At 42.1% G+C, this 10000-nt stretch overlaps 3 protein-coding genes and 1 long non-coding RNA gene across 6 annotated transcripts in view; 2 read left to right on the top strand and 2 right to left on the bottom strand.

The window, feature by feature from the left end:
* The window catches only part of LOC134192027 (multiple C2 and transmembrane domain-containing protein 1-like), a 16428-nt gene extending 12100 nt beyond the window's left edge, over positions 1-4328 (bottom strand). The window contains exons 1-7 of one of the 3 annotated variants that reach the window (XM_062660700.1): positions 4254-4328; positions 4169-4190; positions 3676-4106; positions 3374-3545; positions 1513-1732; positions 137-329; positions 1-51 (exon numbers count right to left, since the gene is read on the bottom strand). The exon at positions 1-51 is cut by the window's left edge and continues 109 nt beyond it. In XM_062660700.1, coding sequence (XP_062516684.1) covers positions 1-51; positions 137-329; positions 1513-1732; positions 3374-3545; positions 3676-4106; positions 4169-4187 — 1086 coding nt within the window. In that variant the 5' untranslated portion in view covers positions 4188-4190; positions 4254-4328. The other 2 variants (XM_062660699.1, XM_062660698.1) reach the window with 2 other exon arrangements.
* LOC134192033 (uncharacterized) lies at positions 1777-3527 on the top strand. The gene is made up of 2 exons (XR_009971878.1): positions 1777-2929; positions 2998-3527. It is a non-coding gene; the product is annotated as an uncharacterized LOC134192033 (long non-coding RNA).
* Positions 4220-6052, top strand: LOC134192030 (NAD-dependent protein deacylase sirtuin-6-like). Its single transcript, XM_062660702.1, has 6 exons — positions 4220-4337; positions 4416-4786; positions 4841-4930; positions 5254-5334; positions 5550-5673; positions 5729-6052. The coding sequence occupies exons 1-6, from the start codon at positions 4272-4274 to the stop codon at positions 5954-5956; spliced, it is 960 nt and encodes a 319-aa protein (XP_062516686.1). The 5' UTR covers positions 4220-4271; the 3' UTR covers positions 5957-6052.
* The window catches only part of LOC134192029 (proton-coupled zinc antiporter SLC30A5-like), an 8638-nt gene continuing 4684 nt past the window's right edge, over positions 6047-10000 (bottom strand). The window contains exons 12-16 of the mRNA XM_062660701.1: positions 9863-10000; positions 8251-8618; positions 6979-7205; positions 6329-6457; positions 6047-6229 (exon numbers count right to left, since the gene is read on the bottom strand). The exon at positions 9863-10000 is cut by the window's right edge and continues 20 nt beyond it. Of these exons, the coding sequence (XP_062516685.1) occupies positions 6047-6229; positions 6329-6457; positions 6979-7205; positions 8251-8618; positions 9863-10000 (1045 nt within the window). The remainder of the gene's footprint in view (positions 6230-6328; positions 6458-6978; positions 7206-8250; positions 8619-9862) is intronic.

Raw genomic sequence — 10000 nt, forward strand, 5'->3', positions numbered from 1 at the left:
TGCCTTCCTCATCGATCCTTTCGAGCGACAGCGTCGAATAGTGCAATGACTCTAGCACAAAACGACAAACATGAAACATTCGTTGCTTCAGCTGTTACACAAATGCAAATATCTGTATGTATCGTGTTTGTCTCACCTTGTGAGTAACTTGAGATGCTTTTGCTGGCCGTTCTACAGGTGTTGGTGATCTTTCTACTATCGATACGTTTTGTTCCTCGTCGAGATCAAATTCGTGTGTTCTACTTGCAAGTTTTAATCTTAATGTTAAGAAGCCCAAGTTTTCGTCTTCACTCTCTTCGTCTTCAAGGTAGATGGTTTGCACATGTGATCTGGAAAGAAAGAATACTTGGTGATGAGAGATTAGACAACAAGTAAACAAATTGTCAAACAAATAAATGAAGAAATAAACACACAAATAAAGAAATAAACAGACAAATAAACAAACAAATAAACAAACAAATAAACAAAGAAATAAACAAAGAAATAAACACATAAACAAACAAACAAACAGACACACAAAGGCAAATAAATAAACAAAAAGACAAACACACACAGACAAACTAAGGGAGCATCTCATAAGTTCATACATATTTTCTAAACATAAGGTATTTTGAAAGGTAGGTAAGGGTCAGAAGGACTTTCGAATTGAAAAGTACAAAATAGAGTATCAAATTAATTTTAACTTTGCTGTCTATTTGACGTATTTATAGTCTATGGTTCTTCTCACTCTCACAGAATTCACAGCTAGAGTGTTCTAGTAATGTGCAGAGTGTGAAACTTTCTCATAATCAAAGAAGTGTTTTCTTAGTAAGTGCTATGTTCCCATGCTAACATTGTGTTCTTGCAGTTTGCAATAACAATGTCCTGCCAGTTGAACCTCTTTAGAAAGCCTAGCCGTTTCTCGTATAAAGCTTATCTACAGCACTCCGAGGAATAAGTATGAAGACATTGTTAATGCTTTTGCGATGTGCTCTGCAAATGTTCCACTGAGCGAAGTCAAGGGTCATGCAGTGGAGGTCTAGTGGCAAGGGAGCTGCTCAAGAGAAGTCATTTCCACTGCATCGTCACTACTAGTAGTCTCGAAAGGCCATAAGTTAGCTGGGAAACATTTCACTGTTCTAGCTTCTTCTAGAGTTGTGTGTTCATTACAATCAACGACGCCTGCAGTGTCGGTGAAAATTGTGGAGACTGAAAGAGACCAGATACAAGTTGACTGTTTCTCTTCGTTAGAAGACTGCTCTCATTCGTTGATGCAGGACTTTCTCACTAAACAGATACTGTAGTGTAGGTGTGGAAGAAAGAACAATAGAGAATTTGCTGTCTCCAGATGTTTGGCAAATGTTTTATTTGCCGAGACTCTTTACCACTGCCAGTTCTATAATAGAGGAGGGGAGGTAGGGGGTCAGGAACTATCTGAAGTACTTTACATTTAGAAAATAAGTAAAAACTTATGAGGTACTCCCTAACAACAATCGACAAACTCATACACAGACACAGATGGATGCAACTTACTCTCCAAGAGCAAGATTTGATAAATCAACAAATGCATAGCCCATAAAGTCGTCAGTCAGTGCGTAGTCGTAATCATACACTTTGACTTTCATTTGATCGCTGACATTATCAACTTTCATGACAAACAGCTCGTTCCACACAGGATTAAGATCCTTGAAGATGGTGTTACTCTTTGAACGACGATTTCCAATACGAAATTTCACATACGGGTCACTGGTGCCTAGCAAATGATGCATACAAATACAGTGAGAGATAACAAGACACAGACAAAATAAACAGACAAACAGACAGGCAGGCAGGCAGGCAGACAAATAAACAAACAGACAGGCAAACAGACAGACAGACAAAGACAGACAGACAGACCGGAAGACAAATAAACAGACAGACAGGCAAACAAACAGACAGACAGACAGACAGACAGACTACCAGATAGGCAAACAGACAAACAAACAAACAGACAGACAGACAAACAAACAGACAAATAAACAAACAGACAGACAGACAAACAAACAGACAAACAAACAGACAGACAAACAAACAGACAGACAGACAAACAAACAGACAAACAAACAGACCGACAGACTGACAGACAAACAAACAGACAAACAAACAAACAGACAGACAGACAAACAAATAAATAAACAGACAGACATATAGACATACAAACAGACATACAAACAGACAGACAAACACACACACACACACACACCACATCAGGGTGGTAAGCTAACAGCAACGAACACAATGTTATAATATAGTATCCAGTAACCCAATAAAAGATCATACACAGGTAACTCAGCCAAGACAAGCAACAAAGTAACTGACAAAACAGGCAAACAATCCACGCCCTGAAAAAAACCAAGAATACAGTCACCCTTCCTGTCACCTCTAGGAAATAATATAAAGTCATTACTTAGTGATGCTTCCATTTGACTGCCTATCTCTAATATCCTAGAAAAATGATATTTTGGTGCCAAGATCTACAAATAATAAAGACGGATAAGATCATAAATAATTAACATTATAAGATAGGTTGATATCAAACAGCTGAGATATGTAGTGCCATTCGAAAGGCACCAGCTGTCTCTCAAACTTCATCACTCGACAGAATGACAAAGTCATATGTACCTATGTTGATCAGATGGTCTACAAGACACAAGCATCTCCACTCACTCACCTCCCTATCTCATCTAAATGCTGATATCAAGCTACACATCTGGTAAGTCCCCGCTAAATAAGGTGGGGCCTCCTGCTATGTAGCAATGACTATTCTTAGAGTACACGTACACGCTTTTGCATTCGGTTGTTCTTTGACTTTTGAATTGATTTGTGCAGTTGATTTGTGTTTTGCTGTCTAGTGTTCTATATCTAACGATGACAAATGATGATACATCAATGAAGCACATGTCATCAACAGGTTAATGACTAGAGTAGTAAGTCTTAGTATGGCTGCTGCATAGTTGCGTGTTGTTGCTGTTGCTCTAGATGTTCGTCTAATGATATTACACAAGCAATGACAAAATGACAGAAAATGAATTAATTAATTAACAGAAACCCTGACAGCTAGAGTCACTAACTAACTTTACCACTGAACATCAACATATCAACACATTCAGTACAAAAAGCAGCAGGTGCTGCGTCAGGTGCTTAGTTAATTAACAAGGAAAGTAGAGAGTAGTAAACAAGAGAGTAAATGAAACGGTCACAGATGTGGATACTCTACTACACTACCTAGACATAACCAATTCACGTGACCCTTCCTACACTTCCACCAAGTGTACTTTGCACCCTCAACGGATGTGGTTTGCGTACTTTGTTTTCCTTTGTCCATGTACAGACTAGCACACGCAATAAAACTCACCACTTTTATCTCGTATAGCAAGATCAGTGCCGCTAATGAGATGAATCAATAGTTTGTATTTCATTCCGGGTACAGGAAGTTGCACATTCTTTGCCTCCGTTGTTTCAGCTTCAGGTGCAGTTACTCTAATCTGTGGAGTCTGTGCTCGAGAATGTCGATCTCCACCATCAATCTGGGCACAAACACACACACATAGACAAACAAACACACACACACACACACACACACACACACACACACACACACACACACACACACGTCGGGTTTTATACAACAAATGGCTCGGCATGTTGTTGTCTGACCGAGGTATGATCTTCGCTCTCTGCCCGTTTGTCCTCTACACGTTGTGCGTCCGCATCAAGCAACGTCGGACTGACTTCTCTGCTCATCATTTCATCATCGTCTCCATTCATTCCGAGATGTTCTACACCGTCTGCTGATTGAGACCTCGTCTCTCGAGATAAGTCAGGCTCGTCCAGGCCAAAGTCCAACGACTTGGCTTTCGCTTCGCGCAGCATCCGTCTGGTCGTCCCTGGGGATTCGCGCAGTGGCTGCAGGTCGTCACCAGAGCAACGGCCATCAGAGAATTGATGTTTCAATCCCGCCTTCGATGAATGCTTCTTGAAAGAGGAGGATAGGCCGGCTAGTCGTTTGAATGGGTTTCTCTTCTTTGATTTTTTCTTCTCCGAGGACGGTTCGGGGCTGAGATTGTGCTCAGAGGCAGGAGACTCTCCTGGTACACGGATACGCTCCATACAACCGCTGCTACTAGAAATTCAATGCTAGATGACTCACCTAACCCTTGCTCATCCATTCACTATACCAAATAACAAACCGTTTACTCAATCACTGAGCATGCGTAGTCTGTAGGTCTACTCGCCTCGACTTTCTCGACACAATGTCGGTGAACTACGCAGCCAGTCTTTCTCCGTACGAGAACAAGGGCAAATGTGGCGTCCCCGAGGTATCGTTTCACGTTTCGTTTTCTCTGAGAATCTTCCTTCCCATTGGTCGTTCGTCTTTATGACGTCATCTGATTCAGGTGTTTGACAGCGACGAGGAATTGTCCCGGAAAATGGACATTTTGGCTGAAATAGTAGGAAACTGTCAACATCTCGTCGTCCACACAGGAGCTGGCGTTAGTACAACAGCAGGAATTCCTGACTTTCGGGGCCCCAAAGGGGTATGGACACTCGAGAAGAAAGGCGTCGCTCCTCAGACGGATGTGAGCTTTTCCGACGCTAGACCTACTCCTACACACATGGCTATGGTAGCTCTAGAGAGGGAAGGAATATTGAAGTATGTAGTGACTCAGAATATTGACGGTTTGCATCTGCGGTCTGGACTTCCGAGGAACAAATTTTCAGAGTTGCATGGCAACGTGTTTGTTGAACGTTGTGAAACGTGTGGGAGGTGGGAGGTGTGTGACAGGCTAATAGATTTGCTATTGAGTTGTGGACTTTGTAGGGAGTATGTGAGGAAGGAGCCGACGCCAACTGTTGGTTTGAAATTGACGGGAAATAAATGTGAAGGAGGTGGACGTCGAGGTAGATGCAGGTAGGATGATGTATAGAGATGTGTGATGCACGAACAGATTGGAAGTTAGTGGGAAGGTGGCTGAAAGACACACAGACAGACAGACAGACAGACAGATGGACTGACAGACAGACAGATGGACAGACGGACAGACACACACACAGACGAACAGACAGACAGACGGATGGACAGACAAACAGACAGTGACTGGTTGACTGATTGATGTGCAAACAGCACATGATGGAAAGCAGTTCATTGGTGGGTTAGGCTTCACCAGGGATGATGCTGTTTTGACAGTGTGTGCAAGCTCAATGAAAAATGTATGACTGCTTGGTTTGTATCAGAGGCCAACTCAGGGACACCGTCTTAGACTGGGAGGATGAATTACCACAGAACCATCTCAAGCAAGCAGAATATCATTCAAAGTACAGTGTAACTCTGAATTAGTAGCTGTAGTATGACTTTGTCTGTATGTCAATTTGTCTGTTCATCTGTCCGTCTGTGTGTCTATCTGTTGACCGTTTCTGTTTGTCTCTGTCTGTCTGTCTGTCTGTCTGTCTGTCTGTCTGTCTGTCTGTCTGTCTGTCTGTTCATCCCCCATCTGTCAGATTCATACCCACTAATCTATTTTCTAACGTAGACAAGCTGATGTATCATTATGTCTTGGCACGAGTCTCCAAATGATGCCTGCTTCTGGTCTTCCCTTACAAACGTTGAAGAAAAATGGCAAACTGATCATTTGCAACTTACAACCAACAAAGCATGTCAGTCTCTCCCCACACTTTTCATCATCCTATGCTAACTTGTCCGCATTTGCAGGACAAAAAGGCGTTTCTCTGCATCAATGGTTACGTAGACGAGGTGATGAGAGGTGTCATGAAGAGACTATGTATACCAATACCAAACCCTCCCACATTACCCAATAGCCTCAAAGACGACGGAAAGTCCCAGTCAATGTCAGGCTGTAAACGACCATCACAGACAGACACACCTAATAGCAAACGAGTAGCAGCTGTTGAAGTGAAGGTGGAAAGCACAAGCACGTAGTTGACACTCAACGTTTGGTTGTTTTGATTGCTTAAATGTATGAAGTTAAATAGAGATTTCCAATACATTAAAGTTACAAATAGGTACGTGTTAAAGCGCGCTAATCTCTCCTGCATGTGGTCCAAAATCGACGTATATGTGTGGTGATAGGGCGGGTTCTGTTGAGTATTGGTATCTGCTGTAGAGCATGGGAGACACTTGACGGAAAAATGATTCTTTCTCTACTTGAACAGCACGGTTAGTTACACCGTGATCTTTTAATAGAGATATCACCTGAAATAGAGAGAAATGAGAAATGATATTGTTATCATAATGGACGAACACATAGACAGACAGACAGACACACAGACAAGAGACGTCTCAGGTAAATACCTGGTGTGCAATTCTCTGTTCGTTGGCTGCTTCGTCGGCTTGAATATGAATGGTGCCGCACACTACGATTGAAGAATGTCTCCAAATGTGAAGATTGTTGCAACTCAGCACACCGTCAACTGACTTCACCTAAAGAAACAATACAGCTACACAGCAGAGATGCAACCCTCACCATGCTGTCTCTGTCTGTCTGTCTGTCCCCCCCTCGTCCGTCTGTCCATCTGTCTGTCTACTTGTCTGTCCATCCATCTATCTGTCTGGCTGCCCGTCGTCTGTTTGTCTGTCTATCTGTCTGTTTGTCCATCCATCCATCCACCTGTCTGTCTGTCTATTTGTCTGTCTATCCATCTGTCTGTCTGTCTGTCTGTTTGTCCATCCATCCACCTGTCTGTTTGTCCATCCATCCATCCATCCACCTGTCTGTCTGTCTATTTGTCTGTCATCCATCTATCTGTCTGTCTGTCTGTCTGTCCGTCCATCCATCCATCCACCTGTCTGTCTGTCTGTCTATTTGTCTGTCCATCCATCTGTCTATCTGTCTGTCTGTCCGCCCATCCGTCCGTCTGTCTATTTGTCTGTCTGCACACACTGTTAACATGCACTCACATACACCTACATCTACTCTAGCCATAATCTCCACACATTCCTACCTTAGAAATCATATCAGACAGAAGATGCTGAATCTCCGGAGGTGTGGACTGCACCAGAACATGCAACGAGTTCTTCAGCAATGGAATAACACTCAGAAAAATCAGCACTGAGATGAACACCGAGCAGATCGGATCAGCAATGTGCCAACCAAACTGTTCAATCAATATTGATGAGACGATGACGCCAACACTACCCAGTGTGTCAGCCAAAACGTGAAGGAACACACCTAAATGGTCAAGCACAACGTAGGATGAGTGTAGATGTGTGGGTGAGTGACGAATTTCACTAATAGAAATGTGTGCGCGCATGTGTGTATGGAGAGTCACAACAAACGAATACAAACACGATCAAGCACATTGTGACATGGACACACACACACACACACACACACACACACACACACACACACACACACACACACACACACACACATGCACGCACACACACATGCACGCATGCACACATACACACACATGGACACACACATACACACACATGGACGCACACATACACACACATACACACACATGGACACACACATACACACACAGTGACACACACACATGGACATACACATGCACACACACACACACAGTGACACACACACACACACATGCACACACACCACAAACACATGAAACGACACACAGACACACAATATGGACATACGTATGGATGTACACTCACATACACACACACACACATCTCTAGAAACAATCAAAGACACTTAATGACTAATTACTAATCAATTACTAATTACTTAATTATTTCAATCTAATTAATTATTTTCTAATAAATAAATAAATATGTTGTTAATTAATTACTAATCAATTACTAATTAATAGCTAATTAATTATTACTTATTTCAATCAAATTAATTATTTACTAATAAATAAATATATTGCTAATTAATTACTAATCAATTACTAATCAATTACTAATTAATTATTACTTATTTCAATCAAATTAATTAATTATTAATAAATAAATATATTGCTAATTAATTACTAATCAATACTAATTACTAACTTATTACTAATTAATCGTAATTACTAATTCATTGCTGGCATGGCAAGGCACTTGATATCCCAGTATATACGTAGATCTCCTATTGCCCCTGGTATCCTCATACCCACTGCCACCTCACTATCACTACATACAAACCCACAAGGTGACCTATAGTGTTACACAACTAACACACACGAGAGCAACACAGAAATAATGCAAAAACATTTAACACCATCACAACGTCGTAACACAAATCAATCAACCTTGCATGTTCGCATTGTGTCCATGTCCGGAACACGATTGCGACTCTTTCTTTGTCGTTCCACGGCCATGTGAGTGTCCGTGTCCATGTGAGTGTCCATGACCATGTGAGTGTCCATGTCCATGTGAATGGCCGTGTTGACTCTGTGTGTGCGAGTGACCGGAACTACCGTGTGAGTGTGCATGTCTGAAGGCAAATATTCCAAGTAGATTCACTACAAATCCAGCAACGGACACAAACAGGAGTCGCTCGGTTTTGACTGTCGGAGGGTCAAACAGCCGAGATATTCCCTCCAAGAAAACGGCAGCAGCGATGACGATGAGGAAGACGCCATTGGCGAATCCAGAAAGTACTTCAACTCTGCCATATCTGATGTAGCAATGCAATCGGTTAGTAATGATATGAAGAAAACTGTGTGTTGTGGTTTTCGCTTTATGTGTTGTTGAGCAGGATGTCTGTCTGTTGTCTGTCTGTCTGTCTGTCTGTCTGTCTGTCTGTCTGTCTGTCTATATGTCTGTCTGTCTGTCTGTCATTTATTTCTTGCATCAAACTATGATACAATTCTGCAAAGAACTACAGTAATACAACTAGACTAATGTTCATTGAAAGCTACCATTACAGCAAACTAAAACCCTTATATATAACTAAGACTAATGAGGAAAAAATTGGGTGCTGAGAGAGTCAAGCCTCTCAGACCCACTGCACAACATGCTAAGCTTCTTAGATATAACTTGAACATTACACTTCTGTAATTGTACAGAGAATCTTTTCCTCCAAAAGTCTAAAAATTCCACAACATTAGGTCTTCCTGCTTCATCTGATGAAAAAGCTGCCAGTTTCTGCAAAAATTTTCTTGCTTCTCCTCCCCATGATCCAAAATGTTCCATAGCCAGTGGAACAACTTTGACTACTGAGCCTCCAGGCAGTTCGTGTTGTTTGTACTTGGCCATCTTTCTGGTTTCTCTTCAATTAGCTGCAACCCCTGTTGCCTCAGCAGAGCTTGGGAAAACATCTGAGCTCCAAGGGTGTGCCAACGAGATGTCAAGGTCAAGATTAGAACCCGATTCAGCATCAAACATGATAATGTCAGGTCTACATTCAGAGTTAGTATACCTGTTTCTAGGCTCACAACAATGATGAATTCGTAGACTTCTAAGGCACTCCGACCACACTCCAGCAATAGACTCATGGGACCAAATAGGGCCTCCCCTGTCTTGCAGGTAAGTAAGTGGTATCCACAGTCGTCTAGTGGTGCATTGCAATTACAAGACTCTACCCATTTTGAAATGGTGATAGGCAGACCCAATCTCACACGGCACTCTGTCTATCTGTCATTTGTCTGTCTGTCTGTTTGTCAGTCGTTTGTCTGTCTGCCTGTCTCTCTGTTTATCTGTTTGTCCCTGTCTGTCTGTCTCTGTCTGTCTGTCTGTCGTTTGTCTGTCTGCCTGTCTCTCTGTTTATCTGTCTGTCCCTGTCTGTCTGTCTCTGTCTGTCTGTCTGTCGTTTGTCTGTCTGTTTGTCTGTGTGTTGTTTGTCTGTCTGTCTGTCTGTCTGTCTGTCTGTCTGTCTGTCTGTTCATCTCTCCAATAGTATTGACTCTACAACTTCCTTACCCATAGGAAAACATTCGCGTTGACTTCCAACGAGCTACAATGGCAGCAAACAAACCAACCACAAGTGCCGTACAGTCAAACATCATATGAAATCCATCAGAAATAAGACCCAAACTGTTTGTCCAAATTCCATACAAT

This window comes from Corticium candelabrum, chromosome 16 (assembly GCF_963422355.1).
Source record: "Corticium candelabrum chromosome 16, ooCorCand1.1, whole genome shotgun sequence".
Classification (NCBI taxonomy): domain Eukaryota; kingdom Metazoa; phylum Porifera; class Homoscleromorpha; order Homosclerophorida; family Plakinidae; genus Corticium; species Corticium candelabrum.

Excerpts from the sequence above, each read along its gene's own strand:
- LOC134192030 (XM_062660702.1), top strand. The coding sequence starts at position 4,272 with ATGTCGGTGAACTACGCAGCCAGTCTTTCTCCGTACGAGAACAAGGGC. Across the intron at positions 4,931-5,253 it reads GGACGTCGAGGTAGATGCAG|AGGCCAACTCAGGGACACCG; the intron begins GTAGGATGATGT and ends GGTTTGTATCAG. Across the intron at positions 5,335-5,549 it reads CAAGCAGAATATCATTCAAA|ACAAGCTGATGTATCATTAT; the intron begins GTACAGTGTAAC and ends TTTCTAACGTAG.